Below are 24433 nucleotides of genomic sequence, written 5' to 3' on the forward strand. Positions count from 1 at the left end.
ATTTCTCAACAACTTGTACAATTATACAACAACAGCACTAGTTTGGACACAAAGTTGCTGGATTGTGTCTGCTGGGTTGTGTGCATGCTGTTGCTGAAACAGATTTTCCAAATTGCTTACAATATGTTGGACAGCATATACATGACATTAACAGGGGAAAAAGAACAAGGCAAAATAAAAAAGAGAAGACAAATACTTTTATTTCACATTAAAAATAAATGTTAAATCCCTTCAAGGTGCCATTCTATTATGACTACTGTTGTATAGAAGAATGTACAAAAGCAGACTCCCATTGAGGTTGAGGATGTAGCACGAGTCTCTGCATGCAGACCGTGTCTGTGTGACGGAAGAAGAGGAGAAACAGTCCATGGCTTAGTACCATCAACATAAAACTGGCAGCAGACCACATGCACATGAATACATAAACAAGGTAATGAATAGAATATCCTACTGTATCAATGCAAAATAGTCAAACAAATCTATAACTGATTAATTAAATACTCAATACAATGGAAAAAATGTCAAACCAAACCATGTTATAAATACGCACAGAAATAAAACTACAGAATATAACAATACTTTTAACAAACATGTGGCCACTCCCAATATCAACCATGCAATATTAGTCTTCAACCAAGTCCCACTTAGCTCAAAGGTTTTGGCTGTATCAGAGCTGCGCACAGACTGACTGCTTCACACGTTCCCAGTGAACCAAAGTCATTAACAAAGACAGACAACAGATCCAGAACAGATATTTTTAGATAATATTAATAAAAAATTACTTAAATTCACTTGTTTTCACCCATTAGCAGCATTTAGTCTGTTTAAGAAGGACTTTTAAGAAGTATACAGCATCTATATTTACAAAGTTTACACAGTCCGTACAGCTAACACGCTCACATAAATAAATGAAAATTCAAACAACAGGTGCTTAACATGCGCTACTGCTACGGATCAGTAGATGAATGAAACAGGTGTCATCAACAGCCTGTGGCAATTTCATTCGGGCCCAGACACACACAGACACAGACTTTAATATGGAACAGGGCATTGTGGGAATAATGGAAAAGCCTAACTTCTATCTGGTTAAACAAACATTGTTTGAGTGAGCATTGTGTCTGTGTCTGTCAAATAAAGTGGAAAGTGTTGTTCTTCCTCGTGACAGTCAACAGGCAATTAGTGGGTTAACCATCAGTTATCCAATCTCGGGGAAAAAAACACATATTTATGCCTAGACCACAAAGCCTTTCTGTTGATTCAATAGGGAACGTTTCTTACAAAAATTGAAAAAGTCTTTCCGTCCTCCAGGTCGGACATGTCAAGGACATGCAGGGCAACAGTCCTCAAATGTAGGGGAAAAAAACTCTTGAGAAATACTTTTGGATACTAGTCTTTCTGCCATTCAGACTTGTGTTTTCACTGATCGTTTACACAGACCCAGTCCTCTAAGGATTGTAAACACCGTTAGACCCAAAGGAAGCTCATAGTAAGCCAATGATCCCTATAGCATAAGCATAAACTTGCACATGCTGGTTTTTCATGGCAAAGCACAGCGATAAAAACTTACATTTTACACTGAATTCATTTCATCTGTCTTTTTAAATGTCCAATATTGTATAAAACCTGCTTTCCAATAATTATCTACAAGATTTCTCAGACTGTACATACAATATTTACAGAAGGCACTTAACTGACCTGATTTCTTTACCATTCAATGGCAATAATTTGATTTGGTCAAATCCTTTTAGAATGGATGGAATTAATCCAAATGTTGGTGAACAACTGCTAAAAAATATACTGAGGATTCCTGTGTGTGGCTTTACAAGAATCATGAATACATCTTCAGGATGGACAGACTGTTCCCTTCCATTGATTTTGTCCTGCATTTCCAGAAGAGCCAAATATCTTCTATGTTTTTACATGTGTTGTTTGTTTGTTTCTTGTAAACAGGGTCTGTTGTGTGATTTCACGCAGGCGGTATCCTGGGTTCAATCTTCAGGGAAAGTTCATAGAGCGTGTCCTCGTCCATCACCAGGGTCTTGTCAAGCAGGAACTGAGTGACCTAAGAGAGACCACACAAGGTCAAACTGACAATATTACGATTAATTCATTTGGAACATGGAACATCCTTCTTGTCCATTTCACAGCACAAAAACAAACATCCATCCATCAATCCATCTAAAAAACAAACAAATAAATAACTAAATGTCATTTCCACATTACCTTTGGTTGGTGCTCTATCCTGTAAGGTGTCTGCTGGAACTGCCGGATCTCTCGTATGATGTGGGATATCTGTGGGATCAATAACAGACCATAGGAATTGAAATCTAAATTTGATCAGTCCCGTGGGCTACAAGAGGCCAGGAGGAAGTATGTGCTACGTCCCTACAACCATTTTTTACTAACAACAAGAATACACACTGCTTGTGGTAAGGTTTATGCCTGACCCACAAACATGCTGTAATGACCCTTCCTTACCTGCCAGACTCAATGGAGGAGGCTGTAATGAAGTAGAGGTGCTGGCCAGGAGGTAATCAAATTTAGATCATTTCAAATGATTAAATTGTATTAAATTAAAGCTAGAGAAGCTGCACACTCTTTATATAGGAACTTGACATATTACCAACCATCACATATGTCCAATTCATTTCTATACAAACCAAGACGGCGGATTCCTAAAGAAACGCAAGCACCCACACCATATGTTCATCTAAATTAGCTATGTACCAAAAATGACATTTTATCGTGACTCAAAGAGCTGTAAACAGTGTTGTAAGGCTGCTTGTACAAATCCGCTTGGAGCTCTAGTGGAATTTTGAATTGCTGACGAGAATTCTCGGGGCTAACCGTTGATGTGCTGTAAGAAAAGTTGGGAATAAGCACCCACCAGCCCAGCACTAAACTCCGAGCGTGGTAAGCAAAATCTGATATTTCAGGCAGTAAAAGCTCCAGTAAGAACCAAACTAGATTTTGTTTAAATCTACACACCTATGGCTACTGAAAAATTTAAGGTTCATTTAGCAAATGTTATTTTGAAGTATTAAAAAACATTGTTGTTTTGGAATTTTCGAACAAAATGGTTGGTAATTAGCATGTTTACGATACACTTATTAATGATGTTTATATACATGTATACATATATAAAGAGTAAGTAGTAATGACACCAAATCTACAAGTTCACTTTTGTTTAAAAACAAGGTCTATATCAGCCCAGATTTGTAACTGGTTAAGGCACTGAAACACATTTAAGAGACTGAACAGATAATCCCAGTCTACTAAAAGTGCACAAGGAGGTGAATAAAGGACAGAATATTTCTCACAGGGACTGGGAGACAGAGAAACACAGCATCTACATCATCTTACAAACCCTTCATACAAACATGCCATTACCATCCTCATTTTGGAGAAGTTGACCAGGCCCTCCTCTGTGAAGTTGGGCGTGCCCTCTTCGATGAAAGCCAGGTCTGTGAGGTACATGCCTAGGTAGGGCACACAGGGAGGGTTGCAACTGTGGAGGGGTTGGGGGGTGGGGGGGACACATGGGTCAGACAGTCATTAGACAGAAGCCAATGTCAGCGCTGTTACATGTCTGGTGGGGCCTGTGGCTTAAGCTTACTTTTTCAGGGTCTCCCTGAGATTCTTAAACCTTCCCTCAGATGACACAGTCTTCTGTAACCTGTCCATGAGTGCTTTGGTCTGTGAGACAAATGGTTCCACGTGAGTTAAGTGAAACATAAAACATCCAGTCTAGTTTAAATCATCTTTTATATTTTACATCATGTTCAGCTTGTGATAAATGAATAATCGTAGGGTATTCACACACACACACACACACACACACACACACACAAAACAGGTGAGCAGCACAAGAAACTGTTAAAAACAGCCCCCCAGTCCCCCACCTGCTTGCACACTTTGGTCCATGTCTTCTTCAGCCTGTAGATGGCGCTGCGGTTCAGGGCGGAGGTGATCTCCAGGACGCCGTTGTAGTTGTTCAGGCAACGGCAAATATCAGCCACAGCCAGCCACTTCTCAATGGAGCTGGCCCTGGAGCCCACGTCAGTGTGGGTCATGATTTGAGACGCCACCAGGTTACTCATCTAATGGAGGAGAATAAAAAATACAAAAAAAAAAAAAAAAAAAAAACAGGAAGATAACCATGTTTCATTTAATGACGCAGTGTCACCAAAACACTAACTACTATCATCATCACCTAGCATGTTTTACAATTAATGGTGGATATTTCTTGTACTGTAACTTTAAAAAAATCAGGATCAGAATAAATATCTATAAATGCAAACTATTATTTTGTGCTAAATGCAGTTTTGTATGTCTTTCTCAGAGAAGAACAAAGTGACAAGGACCAATTGTATACATGTTTAAAAGCTACGTACAAAAAATGTGTGAAGACAAGAGTGAGGGGCTGAAACGTACATCATTGAAGTGCTGGCTGGTCTTCATGATGTACGGAGTCCGCTCGTTTTTGTCCACCTTCATCCATCCCTGGCCAAGGAACTCTCTGTGAAAACACAAAATGTACTGAGAATGACTCATACAATTTGTTTTTGCAAAACTGTTGATCAGTGGGGCCTCATTTAATTACAACAGCCTCTTGACGTCAAACAGATAAAACAGCACATTGGACGTTTCAAAATGCAGTGATAGTTCTCTTCTACTACGGTTATTGTCTCTATTAAGGATCAGAGCAAACACTATCAAATCAATATAAATGTCCTTCACAAGAATAATGAAGATAGCTTAATTAAAATGTTTGTGGCTCATCATGACGCAAAAGCCTGCTTCATTTCCGCCTTTCCATTTGACTCCAGAATGATCCCTGACGTCTGACAAATTGCATCATTACACGTTCTGTACACAGACCAATGAAATATCTCTCTCCCCTGACTACCAGTGCACGCTCCACCCAGAGTGGTCATGACTGAGCAAAATAGCAAAAGCTAACAGGGCTTTTCTGGGAGCTGTCTTTCCTTTCAGGCACACTTGGGACTGCTCCGCTCATGCCACATGGGGTCCTCCTCCTATGGGGTGTGAGCCACGGTGTATGTGCATGTGCACAGCTGAACTGCACACCTGTCTTTGCACGACCGGTGCATGGTACGTACTCGTAAGGGATGCTCCTGAACACGATGTGGTCCAGTAAGGTGATCTGTTCGGCCAACTCCATGGCTGATAATGACTCAAAGCATTCAGCCTTTGGACACTCAGTCTGAAAGGAAACACACACAAAAGAAAAGTGCGTTGATCAAATTTGTGCTGTTTTAGTTTTCTTTATGAGCAATGATATGACATGACATGGTTACTAAACTGATCACACAATTCACCAATACATTATATGCAAACACTAAGACATTCTTAATTTTTTATTTGACTTTAGATACTGAACTGAACTGACTTACATGCACACTGCTCAAACTACAAACTACATGACATCAGTAGGCAGACAGTGCCACGATAGCATTGTACAGACGGATACACCTCTTATTGAGCAAGCCTAACTAAACTAAAACACACACATACAATCACAAAGCTATTCAGCAACAGCACGGAGCCTGAGGTCTGTTACCATGGTCACCACACAAGGCTGTTTACCGGAGGGTAGGTCTTACCAGGATGAAGTGAAGCAGGGGACAGCTTTTCTGCTTCACAGTTGAAGGACAGACAGATATTAGCTAAAATTAATGCTTTTTTCCCTTAAATAACACCGGCACAAGTCCATTACATTGCAGAGACGGACTAGGTTGAGATGGGATCTGATCATGAAAAAGGTGAAGACATACCATTTGGAGAATGTCCTCAATCTTCAGCTGTGAATCGTCCTGGTCATCTTGGGAAAGGGCACTAGAGCAAGCAATTAAAAAACACACGTACACACATTTACATTATGGTATATAGTTATGCTTCATTGTGTACTATATTAAAGATAAAGAGATCATATAGAGTGTAATGCAATTAATAGTACATTTTTATGCTACATATTTCAATTGCATACAACAGCTTGGCCTTAGGCTTCATGCCTGACACTATGTACAGGACAGCCTAGCTTAGCATTACTCTCTGGAGGCAGGTTAGACCAGCCTATAGGTAGCCTTCAGCTAAAAGAGAGCTATAGGCTAATTTCCAGTGAATTATGCTAAGCAAGGCTAATGGTGTCAGACAGGGAACACACAGAGAAGAGAAGGGTATCTACACTGGGGCAGAGCGGAAATAAGGTTATTTTCCAAAAAGTTAGCTTATTATTTTTAAAGTTATTCCTTTAAGGGTGCAGTGAGCCAGGCTTCTTTGGCTGGGATCGGCTCTACCTTGTGGGCAGCCGTGGCCTACTGGTTAGAGCTTAAGACTTGTAACCGGAGGGTTGCCGGTTCGAGCTCCGACCAGTAGGCACGGCTGAAGTGCCCTTGAGCAAGGCACCTAACCCCTCACTGCTCCACCAAAATTCCTCACGGGATCAAAAGAGTATATATACTTATACTTATACCTTAGGATGTTGGTGGTGGCTTTCTTCTCTTGAGGCAGAAGGTCTGGATCCCTCAGAACCTCCTCCAGAAGACAGATCACTCCGGACTTCAGCTCTCCATTCATCTCAAAGTCCTGCCATAGCCAAACATTACATACAATAATATTACACTAAATGCATTATACAGTAATATTCTCCAGAACTATCTAAGTAACTTACAGCAATACAGTGGGGTATGTTTTTTTTAACATATTTACTAGCTAGTTGTACAGTCTTCTCTCACATCTCACGAAATAAAGAAGTAGAAGTACTAACTTGGAAGGAAACAGATCATAGAAAAAGTTATATTTATCACAATATTTATACACTCTTTCTAAAGACAAATGAGCGTAGTGGAGGAGCGGTAACATTGCCACCTGACAATTGAGGTCCGACACATCGTACATCATACAAAGTTCTTCAAGTGCTTCTTGAAGAACTTCAACAGGCCTACAAACATCTTCCTCTACAGAGAATCTTTTTTTTTTAGTTTGCTGAACCCCTTGTGCCCTTCTACCCAATCCTATCATAACAACACTGCTGGGGACCAGCTTTGCCAGCGGCAGCTAAAAGCTCACACCCAAGGGTGCCTTGTGACATTTCAGAGCCTGTCGGGTCTGTCCATGCTGATCAGCCTGAATAGGACAAGGCTGTCACAGCCACTCAAGTGGAAGGGGTCAGCCAACTGTCCCCATTACAACAAACTCTAGTACTGCTAATGTCAAGTAAAGCCATCGATAATGTAATCAACTCAGATAATGTAATCAACCAGAAATGTAATGCCAGAGGAATTACAATAGTGGATGGAAAGCTGCTGGCTTAATGTTGGTGGGGAGATTCCTGAAAAAAAAACATTGAATAACTTAATCTTTGAGTTCATACAAACCCTCGTACCAAAAAACCTTGTGTGTCAAGAAGTTCTTGAGATATAACACTCAAGGTGTTTTTGACCTTGACATTTGACCTTTGACCTCCAACATCAATTCACTTCATCTTTGAGTCCATACAAACACTCATACCAAATTTCAGGCATGTATGTCAAGGCATTCTTGAGATATCATGCTCAGAGTATTCATGGACTTGACCTCCAACATCAACTCACTTCATCTTTGAGTCCATACAAACACTTCTACCAAATTTGAAGCATATGCGTCAAGCCTTTCTTGAGATATAATGCGCAAAGCATGAGATATGGCTGTGACTTTTATTTTGACACATGGGAAACACTTAAACAGGATGTGTAGTTTTGGGGAGCGCCACATTGTATGCATTAGAAGCTGAGACAGTTGGATTCACAGGTGACACCTGTGTCAGTGTTCTGATTAGCCCGGGAACTATTCTGGGAGCTTAACGAGCGCAGCTGGCTTTAGGCCATTATGACATCACAGCCATTCAAGTCTATAGGGGAAAAATGAGCTTTTTAACATTTTTAATCCCCTATTTCTCAAAAAGTATAAACTTTTAAAAATTTCTGAAATAACAACTCTCTTGCCCCACTCCAGACCTTCAGAACGGCTATTTCAACATGTCTGTACGTTAAGCGGTTAGAGTCGAATTCATTCTTGAAAAGGTAAAAAGAAAAGGTTATAATAATAACTAGAAAACGTAATTCCAAGGAATTACCAGTGCATGAAAATGCAAAACATATGATGTGAAATATATTGTTAAAACAGATGATGTGCTAATTGGAAACCAACATGATGAGGTTTAATATAGTTGGATTGACTGAACTAGGTAGATGAGGTTTAATATAGTTGGAATGACTGAACAGTTAAATAGGTGGATAGTTTAAAAGGTTAAATTATTTGCTAGGTAGATGAGGTTTAATATAGTTGGAATGACTGAACAGTTAAATAGGTGGATAGTTTAAATGGTTAAATTTTTTGCTAGGTAGATGAGATTTAATATAGTTGGTGCAGGTGGCCTGGCCACCTGGCCTAGGATTCTAATAGATAGATAGATAGATAGATAGATAGATAGATAGATCTAATTGCTTAACAGCCCCATTGTGATGTCATCAGCCCAATGTTAAGTCTATGGGGAAATTTTGAATAGTTTTGAATTAATAGTTTAAAAAGTATAAAAGTTACAAAGATGAAAAATGCAAAGCCCAGATGTCCTAAGTAAGACCTACGTAACATAGTTTGAATGAAGTTTCTACGTTAAACGGTAGAAGAAGAAGAAGAAGCCTAGGAAGAACAGTACAGTGCATTTTCATGCACTGTAATAATAAGAAGCAGCCAGGAGATTTCAAGATAGTGGATTCCATCCACTATAATAAATTATAAAATATCGCTTTTTTGTGCAAGTATACCTGGGAATGTTTGGAGACCCAGTGACGTAAGACGTTGAGCACTCGGTTGGTAGCTGCCCGGCGAATGAGGAACTCTTTATCATAGGACTTCTCCGGCGTGTTGAAAGCTGTGGATGACATGTTAGTGGAAGGTGGGAGTCAGGATGTCAGGATATATTACTTTTTGCTAATTTAGAAGGTCAACTCCTCTTACCTTACTTACTTTACAGTTTAAAGACTACAAAATCACATTTGTAGTCTATTGCTGAAGTATAAATATACTGTATACTGAAATGTCCTATGTTTTTCATGACAGTTTTATAAAGGGATTTATAGAATCACTTCTTTGACCTTAACCTCTGAGTTCTGACCTTGAGGACTGCTATGTCCAGCGGCTGCCGTGGCAATGGCAAAGGCAGAAGCTGGTGACATTGTGCAGCGGGAGTTGTCATTGGACTGAACTGCAGAGAAAAGATGGGTGGTGATCAGGTCAGTTCAGTATTCACATAATGCAAATTGATATTGATTGATTGTGTCAATAGCCATGGACCAATCAGCCCTGAATATCTCACCTGCTTTTACTAAGATAGACAGACACCACACAATACTCAAAGCAGAGACAATCGTGGATGGGCTATTCAACAAAAACAGGGCTTAGATAAGCTCAAGCTACTTTGAGCATCTCTACCACTGGCTACTAATGCTTTGTTTGTTTGTCTGTTTCTTTGTATGTTTGTTTATGTGACTGAGAGCGCTGAGCACACACACCTCCGGGCTGTCGGTAGCGCATGTGTCTGGGGGTGGTGGCGGGCGACCTGCACGGCGACAGATCTCCAGACTCACTGGGGGTCGGGGCCGCCTCAGGGATGAACTTATCCAGCGACACTGACTCCAGAACAGCTGTGGAGAGGATACACACAAACAAACAAACAAACACACACACACACACACACACACACACACACACACACACACAGTCAGACAGCGTATCCCACATAACAATGTCTAAGAGAGGGAAATGTATGTTCAGAAACATAGATTTAGAGATTCAGAGAACATATATTAAGATGAAAATGCTACAGGAAGACAAAATCATCAGTCTCCTTCCATTTAGTGATCAGTTGTTTACTTGACTGCTTTTAAATTGTTTACCAGAATTGTTTGAAGACAACTGTTTATGGCAACATGACAATAAGCTCCTGACCAATACAAAGCCAACAGTAACATTGTATAACATTTTTATTTACTTCAGCATTTCAGTCCAATCTTACACACTAAAGAGAAGACTTGCTCTTAAATATCAGCAATGTCAGCCTCCCATGGGGTCTGTGCGCTTTACCGTCCCCAGTGACTTGTCTGGTGCACAACTTTAACCCGAGGGGTTTCCGTGATGATCCTAAGAGTCGTTTATGCTCCACTTGGAATTTCATTAAACTGAAGCATGTGTAATAAATTATGCATGTCAATTATGCTCTTCAAAACAATGGCAACCAAACTCAGGCCAAGCAAATAACAAAAAAATTCAACTGAGTCACCACAGTTTTAACACCAGAACAGCAACCGCTACGAAATACACTATCTCACTATCACATTCACGTTCAGAAAATCTCACTGCTTCCATACTATGCAACTCCGCCATCTTAAAACACTCTACCATGTCCTTACATCCCCTCACATTGCCAACAATTAGGAGCGAGACACCGAGGGGGAAAGAAGCACACGTGTGTCTCTTCAGGCCTTCTCAGGGGAGTACTGAGGACGGCGCTTCAAGGCCACATCTGAAGGCCCGCGCGCGGCACGAGGAGGACTCTCCACTCATAATTGAGGGTGATTTTCCTCTCGGACGGATGTGAGCGCCCCTTCCTGAAGAGCCTCTCGGTGAAGAGGGCACGCCGAGTGTGCGGAGAGATGAGGTGACATGAGATGAAATGAGATGAGATGAGATAGCTACCTGGCTGTGGTTGGATTGATAAATGTCTCTCTCTCTCTCTCTCATTCCCTCTCTCTGTCTCTCTTTTTGCACTGCTGCATACATCCGACATCAGATCCTACACCTCCTTCATCCAAGAGAGGTGTTACGATCCAATTACGCTTACGGGGGAGGGGTGAGAGGTCACAGGAAGCTCTGTGGTCTCCACGGCAACATTAGGTGATTCGAGGATTCAGATGGAGGAAGCAAGAGCAAACAACAGCATCAGGCAGCAGTGATCTCCTCATCAGTGATGGAGCAGTTGTATGTATGATGAAGCACTCACTGCTATGGTGCTCTGGGTTAAGCCACACAAACTATGTCAGTGGCTGCTGGATTGTACAGTATAGTGCCATTCTCCTCATAGTGATAAAACCGACATGTGGAACATGATCAGCACAGCACTTTTTAACGAGACACCTCCTCAATGCAGTTACTTTTGTATTCAGCAATCAAATTATGACCTTAGACTAGTTCCACAACGCTTTTACATGTTGTGCCGTGTTGAGCCTCAACACCAGGTGGCATAGTTTCACACATTTCCCCGACATCCTGATGTCACGTCTGCCACGGCTGAATAATGATTTACAATTTTGGTGTAAGGTGCCGGTGGTGTGACGACTTCACAGATGATTTATATTCAAAACACATTTTCATTACATTTCCTGTGAATGACACAAACAACACAGCATGCTCATAAACAATGGAACTGCATTTTTTACTTTTCTCCAGGAGGAGAGTCAGCCACCATAATCTTCTGCTGTATATTTTTGAAACCCATTTTCATAACATTGAACCTATCTTCTGGGCCATTACACGCAGTACACCATCACTGACAGTAGGTGGTGCTACGCTATGGGGCTCACCTCGACGGATGCTCCTCCTCAGCTTCCCGCAGAAGGCGTCAATGCGAGGCAGATCCCCAGTGGGCTCCTCTGGGGGACTGGGGCCCAACTCGGGAGAGCTGGGACCGCGGCTGAGGTCCAGGGGGGCCTTGGTGGCGGTGGGGGGCGGCGACGACACCAGGGGGTTGTGGGGGGACGTGGGGCTGCTGCCGGCGGAGGAGGTGGTGATGGTGAGGTCCAGGGCGCCACCCTTGCTGCCCACGGGGGAGCTGAGGGAGAGCTTGCGCGAGTGGACCGGGGAGGAGGTGCGCGACGGGATGGAGAGCGGTGGAGGGGAGGAGAACTTGCGCGACAGGCGGGGAGACTTGCTGTTGTGGTGGTCGCCACTCCAGGGGCCCTGATTGTTGGCGAAGAAGAGCTCAAGGGACCTGGATGTGGGTAAGAGAGAATAAGAATGTGAGTGAAAGAGAGAAAGAGAGAGAAAGTGTGAGAGAGATAGAAAGAGAGAGTGTGAGTGAGAGAGAGAAAGAGAGAGAAAGTGTGAGAGAGAGAAAGAGATAGAGAAAGAGAGAGAGTGTGTGAGAGAGAGAAAGAGATAGAGAAAGAGAGAGAGAGTGTGAGAGAGAGAGATAGAGAGAGTGTGAGTGAGAGAGAGAAAGAGATAGAGAAAGAGAGAGAGTGTGTGAGAGAGATAGAAAGAGAGAGTGTGTGAGAGAGAGATAGAGATAGAGATAGAGAGAGAGAGTGTGTGAGAGAGAGATAGAGATAGAGAAAGAGAGAGAGAGTGTGTGAGAGAGAGATAGAGAGCGGTAAAAAGAGATAAGAGAGAAAAATAAACAGACAGATCCAGTACGTCAGATGAGCAGCACCTCATCATCCATTTCTCTACTTTTCTTGTTGTCACCAAATACGCTTCCTGTTTAATGCACTCAAAGGCCTAAGATTCCCAGCGTATGAATCCCTTGGTCATCACAGCGCAGGAGTGAGAGAGAAGAAAGGAAAATGAAGGAGAAGAACAGTAGGGTGTGAACAGAGAGAGAGAGAGAGAGAGAGAGAGAGAGTGAGGAGGAGACCAGATGAGAGACTGGAAGGAGCATTACTTGGACTGATCCATGGCAAGCCTTGTGATCTTCAGGCTGTAGTCGGGACAGAGGGACGTGATGGACAGGCGGTCGGATGAGTGGTACTGGACCCTGTGTGGGACAGTGAGTGGGGGGATGGGACAGACATGGAGGGGAGGTGGGGGGGGGGGGGGTGAGGGTTAGGGGGAGCTTGTTAGATGTTAACTGGAGGTCATGTTGGCAGGTCACATGATGTGTGTGTGTGTGTGTGTGTGTGTGTGTGTGTGTGTGCTTCAAGACTGAAGAGACTGGATGAGGCTGTTAGGGCAAAAGACCTCCAAACAACAGTTGGCCATGTCAAGTTTGGATATTAATGCAAAAAATGTGTGTGTGTGTGAATGGGTGTGTGTGTGTGTGTGTGTGTGTGTGTGTGTAACTGCGTGTATGTTCTATGTCCTGATCCAAGAACTGTGCTGATTTATAATTAAAAAATAGACTGAAGACAAGAAAACTGATAACAGTTAATTAAAAAATATAGACAGTCCTGACCTAAGAACACTGTAAGACACAACGTCAGTAAAAGCTGGCTATGTCCTCTGTTTTTAGTGGTGTTTTGTATCTCCGGATTCCTGCTAGCCTGTGCTTTTCTATTCCAGGTGTTTTGTATCTCCGCATTCCTGCTAGCCTGTGCTTTTCTATTCCAGGTGTTTTGTATCTCCGCATTCCTGCTAGCCTGTGCTTTTCTATTCCAGGTGTTTTGTATCTCCGCATTCCTGCAAGCCTGCGCTTTTCTATTCCAGGTGTTTTGTATCTCCGCATTCCTGCAAGCCTGCGCTTTTCTATTCCAGGTGTTTTGTATCTCCGCATTCCTGCAAGCCTGTGCTATGCCTGCGCCCTGAGTCAGACCTGACGGGGATGGAGGTGAAGGGCTTCTTGTAGATGTCGGCCAGCTTGTCCATGACAACGGCGGCGGTGGTGAAGAGGCGGTAGGTGTGCAGGAAGGTGTTGAGGAAGTCGATGGAGAGGAAGCGCAGGTCGGTCAGCCTCTCCAGCAGCCGCTCCACGCTGGCGTAACGGATCTGCGGCACCTTGCACGAGTTGAGCGTCTTGCTGAAGCAGATGTCCACATCGTCCTTGTGCAGCCGTGCGTCGGACCTGCAAGAGAGCGTAAAGAAGGGACAAAACAGAATCTGTTGTTGTATGGTCTGTTGTTGGTATCTCTTTTCCACTCACATCTGTAAGCGAGTTTTATGATCAACAATCTATCATAGTTTTTGGGTGACATAAGTGTTACCATTGCTAGTAACCCTATGATTGTGTGTAGTGTTGAAGCTTATGGATGAATTTGAATCGTTTTGGACCAGTCTGAAACATGAACATTCTCTCTCTCTCTTACTTGATCATGTGAGGCACAGTGACTTTCGAGTTCTCCTCAAACACGCTGGTAATGAAGCCGTTGCAGCGAATATTGTCAATGCACTACAGGAGAAGAGCAGAGAAAACAAAATAAACAAAACAACGATGACGATGAACAACAATGAACTCAGCATAATAACATGATAAAACAAAATATATAAAAAATAAAATGACTATCAATGCTTTTCTGTCATTCTTCATCATTTCAACCTTACTATTTTTATTTTATTTTTTTCACAGCAGTTGTCTATTTGCACTACTGAGGGTTTACAGCAAGCAAAATGTCTGTGCCTAAAGTTATCAGACATTTTTGAAGCCAATATATTTATTTATCTATTTTCAAATATGAAACAGAGTGCCTGAGAGCATTATGCCCTCACTACTTTTCCCTTCAGATGTGTTGAAAAATTGACAAAGAGTGTTGTACAAATATTGCAGAGACCTTTGACTGCATATATGACAGAATGCAATAAGGCCAGAAGAAGAGCGAGGCAGAGAGAGCTCCGAGCGAGTCTGATACCCTACTGACACGCCTCAGTCCCCTGGGAGGAAGCCTCGGCTTCTTTTCAAACAGACACTCTCCCCCTGCCACAGAAAAGCCTCAGCATTGTCTGGAGCTAGTAATAAAAGCCTCTGATTATGATGCTCCAAAAACCTTACTACAGAGTGTGTGTGTGTGTGTGTGTGTGTGTGTGTGTGTGTGTGTGTGTGTGTGTGTGTGTGTGTGTGTGTGTGTGTGTGTGTGTGTGTGTTACACTGAGAGCCACAGGCCTGCTCCACTTCTCCATAAGAACATAGCGATCTATATGCCCACAGGGATGTATAGTGAGTGGCGATAATGCTCGTCTTACCTCTGACTGTGTGGTCTTTGATGGAGGATTGGATATTATGGGATACAGGGCTTGCACATCATTCAGGCTTTCAGTGACTTCACCCAAGTTGTATGGTCATTTAACTAACTGGCCTTATAAAAATGTGCAGTCAGCTGAATCAACTGGGAACCAACTACTTTGACCAGGACCTACAGTAAACCTTAACAGAGCAATTCAAATCTTAGCCATTCTTGAGCTACCAGTGTTGTAATGAAAGACGCTAACCTGGTCAACATCATTTAAACAAAACACTACAACAGCATACACCAGAGAGATAATAATAACAGTGTGGGCTCACATGACCTGAGGGGAGTGGTGTGGGGCTATAAAAAGCCAACTGCACTGAAAATCCCCTGTGGGGTTAAGTGGAGAGAGGGGACTGGGGGACAGTGCTGGCATGGAAGGAGGGGGGGGGGGGGGACTGGAAAACACCTCCGACTGCGGGAAGGAAAACAAGCCTCAAGTCTCTGGGGGTCAAGGCCAACCCTGAAGCCGCAAGTGGTGGAGGCAGGACACGGCTGGCTGTTGTTGTGATGCAAAGGCTGCTGAGGTGGTGTGTTCATGTGTGTGTGTGTGTGTGTGTGTGTGTGTGTGTGTGTGTGTTTGCGTGCATGAAAGTGTGTGCTGGTTTATTATGGGGTGTGGCTGTCTCTCAGAGCGATAAAATCGAAGTCATGCATGACACTTCCGTGAATGAATGAATGAAAAGTCCAGATGCCTTCCTTCTCCTTTTAAATGCAAACTACTCTGCAGTACTTTTTTCCCACAGACAAAAAGCCCAGTCCAGCCCGGGGAATGTCTCCATTCATATTTCACAACATATTTCAACTCACACAGGTGGGTACTCAGCCGACTCATGGGGCCTTAACTCCCCAATACAAATAGGCTTGAGGCCCGAAACTTTGGGCTTCACTCACAACTGCAGAACAGGACTACAAACGTTACTTCTCACAGAATCTTCTGGGAACAACTCTTCGTATGCATTGCATCAGTCTCTTACATTACGCTTACATTAGGCTTCATAATGATAATCCTCCTTCTCAAAGTTAGAACTTTGTATAATGTTTTAAAATGTTGTATAATATTTGTTATTATTGGTGGAGGCTCCAAATAAGCCCGATGGGCTTCCTGCCTCCCCCTGCTGTGCATAGCTCTTACCTTTATCTCTCTAATCTAATGTATTCTACATTTGTCCAAAATAATAAAACCCAAAACCTAAAGAACTAATGGTCTGCTATCGGCTCATACGGTCATGTGTCCATGTGGTTAGCCTCACCTGGCTGATGTCGCTGGTCCAAGCGGCCTTCTCCTGGCGTGAGGGGGCGAGGAGAACCACGGAGAAGGACTGGCCGTCCTGCGGATCCACCACGATCTTGAACTGCAGATGGTTGAGGCCCTGACCGGCACTGTTGTCTGCAGAGCACAGGAAACACACTGAAGCTCACAGGAGGCCTCGCATGAATACAACCAGCCCGGCTTTGCATAAATGCCTAAATGTTCCAGTAACCAAACAACTCAACCATGTCGCTAGGAACAACTAGGGGGCTGTTGGGCAGAATTTCCATTGAGAGCAAAAATGTCTCACTCAAATCCTGTAAGCAGTCAGCAATCACAAAGATGGACATTCGTAGCATTCGCTATATTAAAAAACTCTTTTTGATAACCCTTTCCAGATGGAAAATGATTGTCACATGAACTTGTGTAAGCACAATGAGTCATCCACTTACAATCCTCATCATTGGCATCCAGCTCTTCCATGAGGGTGCACTCAATGAGGGACAATGCTCCTCCTTGCTGTGAGAGGAGACGAGAACATGGGTAAGTTGGAGCTTTGTTATGGTTTAGGCTAGACTAGGATAACATTATACCCCACTAAGGTAAGAATGGTGAGGAGATTGCCCTTTACACAATACACAATATAATACTCCTATTCAGCCAGAATGAACACCCCCATAAGTGTTGAGCTATTGAGAACAAAATATTAGGGCCCTACCTACATGTTGCAAACTGATTTCTCTCTAATCTAGTCTAGTTGGTCTAAGTTGGGTCCATGTTTAGCACAAAGGCCACTTTATCAATATAAATGCAATTAATCCTCATTAAATGTGAGTTATCTCATGGGAGCAGCCTCTGCCATCGGTCTTTGAGTGTGTGTGTGTGTGTGAATGGGTGAATGTGAGCAATGAAACTGTAAAGCACTTTGAGTGCTTAGAGGAGTAGAAACGCAATATTTCAATGCAGTCCATTAGTAACATGGCTCTTTACAGTTATGTGTGGTAAGAGCTCCTGTCCCCCATTACTGAAGTTATAATCCAGTGTACTTCCAGTATGCATAGCTGGGGAAAAGCTTTGTTTTACTGATACACAAGGCTTTATTGCTGCAACATTGGGAGTCGGCTCAGGTGTGAGTGTCACCTGGCTCTCTATCTGCCCATGGATCTGGACTCACCTTGAGCAAGTGCAGCTTGCCACCGGAGGTGCGCGTGCAGATGAGGAAGTGCTTGGTGAAGAGGAAGCACTGGCGCTCGCCCTCCTTACGCAGGGAGAGCGAGCCCAGCCACGCCTTGCCCAGCTTCCCCTTCTCCGCAGACGGCAGCTGGATCAGAGAACCTGGAGCATACAGTATGGAGGAGAGATGAATCAGCGCAAACATCAAAAGGAGCGCGAGAGAGAGAGAGAGACAGAGAGGGAGGGAGAGAGAGAGAGAGGAAGAGAGAGGGAGGATAGAAAGAAATACAATTAGAGAATTTTAAGGGCTCATGGAGGGAGGGCAAAGAATCTCTTCTGGTTTGTCCATGCACCTGTGTGCTTTCTTCTCTCTGTTTATGTAACCTTGTCTATGTACCTTGTCTGTTTGTTTGTAAAACTGTAAAGCCTATTTGAGTGTCTAGAAATGTGGTATAAAAATAAGTGTATTATTATTATTAAATAAATGGGAAAAAAAAGATATCAAGATATCAAATTTGTTATGGTCAGTAACACACGACAGTAAGAACCAGTTCACTAATGTAAAATCGAATCCCTTTTCGGTTTCAGTTCAGTCTAAGTGGTTCAGTCCCGAGGGGTCAGCTGGGCTCACCCTGGCGCACAAACGTCTGGCTGGTGTCCAGCAGGATGTCACAGCCCTCCACGATCATCCTCTCGATGGCCAGGTTCTTACGGATGTTCTCCGTCTCACTGACCTCATCGTGCATCATCCTGAGAGCACAGACAGGGAGCCACAACTTCATTGTCCATCTCTCGAAGGACTTACTTCATATTTGAGGGGTAAAGGGTCTTCATGTTTTGTACAGATTATGACTTAGGATGGTGTATATGAGACCTATGGAAGTCTCAACGAGTTCAAGATACTTATGCGATACATTTAAGTATACAGTACAGTATGTTAAATACCTTTTAAAAAATACCAGGTTTTCTTACACATGGACATCATTCAGGTGTACAGACCAGGTATATCAACATCTGCATGGAAATGTGTCTATGGATCCATATGAATAACATTTATTTGTTTTAGACAACTGTGCTACTAGTGTCTGTATCAATAGCATGTATGCCCAAAGTATACACTTTAAAGAATCTCAAGATTGGGGGGATCAAAAGATGGGAACTGCATCTGCAGTTTACTCTGAGAAGCTAAGGATAGGTTTAACGTTAAGGCTTTTTACATGCACAAAATAGGTCTCAGTGCCCTACTTAAGTAAGTTAAGTAAAATGTGAACTGAATAAAGCTCTTGGTAACTAAATAATGCATGGGTACCCAGCGGCCTCCCAAAAAACAACCTCCCCAATCCAAGCTTGTTGCTCTACCATCACATTTTGAGTCTGTGGGAAAATGCTAATTTCTCAGACTACTGCGTAGGTCCAGTACGGCGGTATGTGCAGCGCTCGGCTTGGCTGTGCATCACAGGGCAGACTCACTTGGACAGTTCCTCCAGCTTGGACTTGGCAAACTCCAGACTTTTCCTCTCAACATGCTCATGAGGCGTGTGGGCCAGCAACTCATGCAGAGTGATAATGTAGCGAGGTATCTGAGAGAGAGAGAGAGAGAGAGAGAGAGAGAGAGAGAGAGAGAGAGAGAGAGAGAGAGAGAGAGAGAACAAGAGAGAGAGAGAGAGAGAGAGAACAAGAGAGAGAGAGAACAAGAGAGAGAGAGAGAGAGAGAGAACGAGAGAGAGAGAGAGAGAGAAAGAGAGAGAGAGAACGGGAGAGAGAGGACAAAAATAAGATGAAAAGAAGAGGAAGAAAGAAGGATATGGGGAAGCTTGGATTAGTGGTTTTTATAAGGCCATTGTGGTCACAACTCACAACTAAAGATAAATTGTTCCTTGTCTTACTTAGTAACCATTTAAATGCCATCCTGTTGAGTCATCCCAATGACATTTGGACTGGAGAACTGAATGTCAGATGGGACTAAGCATTTGTCCTGTAGCTGCCATTTTACCCAGCATCTACATTAAGAAGTGGTTTCAGTTTAAATAGCCTTAATGTGAAGGTCCAAAAAAACGTTCCTTCCTCACAAAAACGTACACTGGACTAGGACTAACCCTTGGGATGTGTCACACGGCACACACACTCTTGGCACATTCTCTGAAGGAAAGAGAGAGAATGGATGGTCAGGGGTCAGAGGTCAGAGGTCAGGGGGTTTACCTGGAACATGGGGTAGGTGAGGAAGGTCTCCAGCATGCGGCCCTCGCACGCGGCGTTTGCCTCGTACTGTTTGAGCAGCTTATCGAAGTCGCGGTTCTGCTTGCAGTTGGCCAGCACCTGCAGGCTGTACTGGTGGTTACGCACAAACTCCTGGTAGATGTTCAGCATGGGCAGCAGGATGTCGAACAGGTCAGCTGCAGAGAAGAGGGGTCCAGAAATACATTTTGCTAGTGGATGTGGGCTCCAGAAATACACTTTGCTAGTGGATGTGGGGTCCAGAAATACACTTTGCTAGTGGATGTGGGGTCCAGAAATACACTTTGCTTGTGGATGTGGGGTCCAGAAATACACTTTGCTAGTGGATGTGAGATATGATCTTTTGACAAATGTTCAACAAATTTGCTATTAAACTCTGTGCATTTCTAGTGGACACGATCCAATCTCCAAGAATCTGATCTTTTATGTCCCAGTCTCAAATGCGAGTCTATTCTCCTGGTATATGTACTGCATTAATATGGAAGTATAGCTCAAAGCTGGTTTAATATCTTTTAAGTGTCCAATCAACATTCAACCTTTTTCATACTTTTTCAAACATACTACATTGTCTGTTTCAAATTCTATGTCTTTTGCATATTAAACTTCTGTTTTTTTTTTTTTATTCACAAATGCTGGAATTCCACTTACCCAACACTAGTGTTGGCCAATTGGCAATGCGGGCTTTGAGGCCTTGGTGGAATATCTCATGCAGGAACATGATGGTTTCACTGCAAGAGATCCCACGTCACACGTCACGTCACGTCACAGCTCTCACATGATTTTTTCATGATGAAAGGTAGAGATGCTCAGGGCCCAGGTGTGAAACCACATATGCTTTCAAGGGTGCGCACACACACACACGCGCGCACGCACGTACACACACATGCACGCACATACTGTAGTGTATATGCTATACATAGACAAATACACAAGCACTAAAATAGGCTTTGATGATACTGCAGTGAGTAATGTAAGGTGGTGAGGTACACAACTCTTACGCATGCACACACACAAAAACAATAACCCAACAAGTACACAGTATATACACACACACAGGAGAGAGATAGAGAAAGAGAGAGAGAGGGGGGCAGAGAGAGAGAGGGGAGAGATAGAGAGAGAGAGAGGGGCAGAGATAGAGAGAGAGAGAGAGAGGGGAGAGATAGAGAGAGAGAGAGAGAGAGAGAGAGAGAGAGGGCAGAGATAGAGAGAGAGAGAGGGGGAGAGATAGAGAGAGAGAGAGAGAGAGAGGGGAGAGATAGAGAGAGAGAGGGGAGAGATGGAGAGGGAGAGAGGGGGAGAGATGGAGAGAGAGAGACCTGTTGAGGAAGATGCTGCTGACATCGTCATGGCTGATGGGCGGTTTCTTGGAGCTGGCTGCCATGCGCAGTGGCCGCAGGAAGCAGTTGACCAGGATGGAGAGCTGCAGCACGTACTCGGTCTCGGCCTCCACCATGTTGAAGACGATCTGGTTGCGCTTGCGCATGCTCTCGGCGTGCGGTGAGGCTATGTAGTCCTGCACGATGATCTTCCACTTCCGCCGACACAGCCAGCCACGCATGAAGCTCTGCACCTGGAACATAACACACACACACACACACACACACACACACACACACACACACACACACACACATGCATATCAGTAGATATTACGCACCAATGTACACTCACACACACACACACACACACACACACACACACACACACACACACACACACACACACACACAAGCTGCTTTCAGACCTACGTGTTAGTCTGCATGTTTTGCGGATGTCAAGCGGTTGGGCCATAATATCTTAACAACATAACCGGCCATTTGGAATTCCGAACTTAGCCGGCTCGTTACACTACTCCCCTCCTAGTATTTCCGACAGACATTATGTAAATGAGCTCGTGTCTGAACGAATCGAAGAACATGCAGAGATTCTGTTCATGTGCGCGTTCAACCACATTCAACCTGTTCAACCACACGGAGATTCTGTTTATATGCGTCGGTGTCGTTCACACATATGACCGCATAATGTCATTGTCAGCGTGTTAGCATCATATCTGAATCACCTAAAGGGTCAGACCTCCGTTTGACAAAGCTCCACATATACTGCGGAGGACGTTTCTGAAAGCAGCTACACACACACATGCATATCAGTACGTACCAATGTACACACACACACACACACACACACACACACACACACACACACACAAGCACTAAGATAGTCTTTGATGATACTGCAGTGAGTAATGTGAGGTGGTGAGGTACGAAACTCTTAGCTGGGATCATGGCGCCTCTAACCAGAAGCAGAGGCAGCTTTGCTCTGTTATCTCATTGTTAGCCCTTTATTCTTTCATCTCTGTTCTAAATGCATTCTAAACAAGCAATCACTATATTAGCCGCAATATACTGTTTACTGTAACCCAAAGCATAATTCTGTCTGTCCAAGTGTGAGTTTGCTTCCATGATAAGTACCTTCTTGATTTTTTTGATATCGGGATCTTCCTCCTCCTGACTGGTTTGGAAGGGGAGCATCATTTCTTTGGCTTTATTTAGAACCAAAATCTAAAAAAGACACAAGACAGGTGAATGGCAAGGTTTTGACAAAGAAAAAATAAAACAATATTTACCATCCATTTTTAGTCATTACACTGTAATTCTACATAATACTGTAAATAAAACATAATAATAATAACAATCAAGATGTCACTGATGTAATAATGCCAGTGAAAGTGATACATGATCTACATTACACACATATTATATTCCATTATATGATGTTAGACTTTTTTTTTTTAAATGCTCAATGGAAAATGACTACTATTATGTGCACAAATTACTAAATGTTGTGGAGGTTGAACTAATAGTTATGATCTGAGAAAAGCACCAAAGCGACTGAGAAAAACTGTAATCAATGAATCAAAGCGTGTTAGTTTGCTGAGAGCAGAGTCGATGCTGACCTCTGACTTGAGGCGCTCGATCTCGGTGTCCTGGTCCTCGAGCTGCGTCCTCAGCTGATTGGCCGCCACCTTCTCCGTCTCCATGATCTGCACCAGGTGGATGTACTTCTGCATGAGCACCTCACGCTCGATGATGATGTCAGAGTAGCTGCAGATGACATCATCGCAAAGGACGGAGGCAAGAGACAAACATGGTTGAGGCGTTTATGGCTTTTTGCCTTCTCTCTCTTCTGCATCAGGCAACACTCCAGAGGTTTAAATCATGTGGACAGGGATGGATGGATCCATGGATGGATGGATAGATAGATAGATAGATAGATAGATAGATACTTTATTTATTGATCCCCAAGGGGAAATTCAAGGTCACTAACAAATTGGATGACATCCTAACAGAAAACGTGGTCACAGCTTTGGACAGGGCAGAGTACAAACATTTCAAATTGAATCAATAAATGTACAGCAGCATCTGTCTAAAAGAGCTAACCAATGAAAAACTACACCCATTTTATTGTGCTACTGCGCTGCAATCCTTTTAACAGGCATTCTCAGACATTCTGGAGGCACAGATGTGGTGTGAGGGTGTAAGAATTGCGAGCAGCTTTTGTGATTTCTCAAACGCTCGCTGACTGCGTTTGGAGGCCAAGGGAGGCGCGGTGAGCTCGGCGAGGGCAGGATTGTGCAGCTGCCCGTGCGAATGTGCGATGCGCAAATGTGCTCTAGCGAGAGAGAGAGAGAGAGAGAGCACACGACTGATTAAACAAACGCAAGGTAATTCATGGGAGAGTAGTTACCCTTCTGAATTCAGCCTGTCTCAGCGAAAAAACAAAAAGAGGGAAAGAAAAAAAAAAACAGCATTACCCAGAACCCACCACTGCAAAGATTTAAGGCCCTATGGAAGGTCAGACCAAATGGGTCATGGCACTGTGATGCAACCCCTTTAAATGCAGGCCTAACTGCAGACCAGATAGTGACCCGCAGTTGACCCTGGGAGGAGAGTGGGGAGAAACATGGGGATTTGTGTGGATCACCCAACAGTCATTTCAGTCTTTGAGTGCGCCCTCTAAACAGCAAGACATCTGTCAACTATACTCACTTTCCTCCACGCATATATACACACACGCACGCACGCACACACGCATGCAAGCACACACACACACACACACGTCACTGGAAAATACACACTCAAAATCCTCACAAACACACAAAATCCCTATAGTCATTAATACTTTGATGATGCCGTTGTCTGTGTGCAACTATAAGAGCTGTGCTGTGTGGAACTCCATCTGACCACTTGCCAGAGGTACAGTAGAAGGGCAAACTGTCCCTAAATTAAGCCTCATATTCTTAATTCTACAGAAAATTCACATATTCTTTAATACTGCTTTACTTTATTACAGCTGATCAAGGATCAAACGACATACTAAACAACAGACTATGGTGCAGAAAGCCCATCATCTGCCGAGACGGACAGATGCCAACATGATATCTTGCGTCATATGCAATGTTGTGCTTTAACGGCTACTAAGGGCTTTTGTCTTTTTGTGGTAACTAATTGATTTCTATCTCTAATTAAACTCATTGGGGTAAGTGTGTACTGAGTTACCTGGCTTGCTGGATGACATCCACCCACTCATTACAGTCCACCTCCTCCTCAGTCCGCAGCTCCAGGGGTTTCTGACCGTCATGGCCGAAGACGACCAGGAAGTAGTGTTGCTGAGAGAGACATTCAGGTAGAGAAAAAGAGACAGAAAGAGAGCAAAAAGAGTGAGTGAGAGTGAGAGAGGGAGGGAGAGAGAAAAAGATGATGACACTAACTTGTAAAAAACT

At 43.4% G+C, this 24433-nt stretch overlaps 1 protein-coding gene across 5 annotated transcripts in view; it reads right to left on the reverse strand.

Moving 5' to 3' along the window:
* Nucleotides 1-182: 182 nt before the first annotated feature.
* The window catches only part of rasgrf2a (Ras protein-specific guanine nucleotide-releasing factor 2a), a 31439-nt gene continuing 7188 nt past the window's right edge, over nucleotides 183-24433 (reverse strand). Inside the window, exons 2-29 of one of the 5 annotated variants that reach the window (XM_048234645.1) lie at nucleotides 24210-24319; nucleotides 22607-22754; nucleotides 22122-22211; nucleotides 20970-21223; nucleotides 20302-20381; nucleotides 19618-19811; nucleotides 18889-18998; nucleotides 18050-18168; nucleotides 17420-17580; nucleotides 16698-16764; nucleotides 16247-16383; nucleotides 14079-14161; nucleotides 13589-13837; nucleotides 12722-12814; nucleotides 11643-12049; nucleotides 9576-9707; nucleotides 9179-9268; nucleotides 8829-8935; nucleotides 6497-6609; nucleotides 5799-5859; nucleotides 5628-5657; nucleotides 5124-5227; nucleotides 4435-4519; nucleotides 3903-4100; nucleotides 3617-3696; nucleotides 3391-3508; nucleotides 2224-2292; nucleotides 183-2062 (exon numbers count right to left, since the gene is read on the reverse strand). In XM_048234645.1, the coding sequence (XP_048090602.1) occupies nucleotides 1967-2062; nucleotides 2224-2292; nucleotides 3391-3508; nucleotides 3617-3696; nucleotides 3903-4100; nucleotides 4435-4519; nucleotides 5124-5227; nucleotides 5628-5657; nucleotides 5799-5859; nucleotides 6497-6609; nucleotides 8829-8935; nucleotides 9179-9268; nucleotides 9576-9707; nucleotides 11643-12049; nucleotides 12722-12814; nucleotides 13589-13837; nucleotides 14079-14161; nucleotides 16247-16383; nucleotides 16698-16764; nucleotides 17420-17580; nucleotides 18050-18168; nucleotides 18889-18998; nucleotides 19618-19811; nucleotides 20302-20381; nucleotides 20970-21223; nucleotides 22122-22211; nucleotides 22607-22754; nucleotides 24210-24319 (3585 nt within the window). In that variant the 3' untranslated portion in view covers nucleotides 183-1966. Of the gene's footprint in view, nucleotides 2063-2223; nucleotides 2293-3390; nucleotides 3509-3616; nucleotides 3697-3902; nucleotides 4101-4434; nucleotides 4520-5123; nucleotides 5228-5627; nucleotides 5661-5798; nucleotides 5860-6496; nucleotides 6610-8828; nucleotides 8936-9178; nucleotides 9269-9575; nucleotides 9708-11642; nucleotides 12050-12721; nucleotides 12815-13588; nucleotides 13838-14078; nucleotides 14162-16246; nucleotides 16384-16697; nucleotides 16765-17419; nucleotides 17581-18049; nucleotides 18169-18888; nucleotides 18999-19617; nucleotides 19812-20301; nucleotides 20382-20969; nucleotides 21224-22121; nucleotides 22212-22606; nucleotides 22755-24209; nucleotides 24320-24433 lie in introns of all 5 variants that reach the window. The other 4 variants (XM_048234644.1, XM_048234647.1, XM_048234646.1 and 1 more) reach the window with 4 other exon arrangements.

The sequence above is a fragment of the Alosa alosa genome, chromosome 23 (assembly GCF_017589495.1).
Source record: "Alosa alosa isolate M-15738 ecotype Scorff River chromosome 23, AALO_Geno_1.1, whole genome shotgun sequence".
Lineage (NCBI taxonomy): Eukaryota > Metazoa > Chordata > Actinopteri > Clupeiformes > Clupeidae > Alosa > Alosa alosa.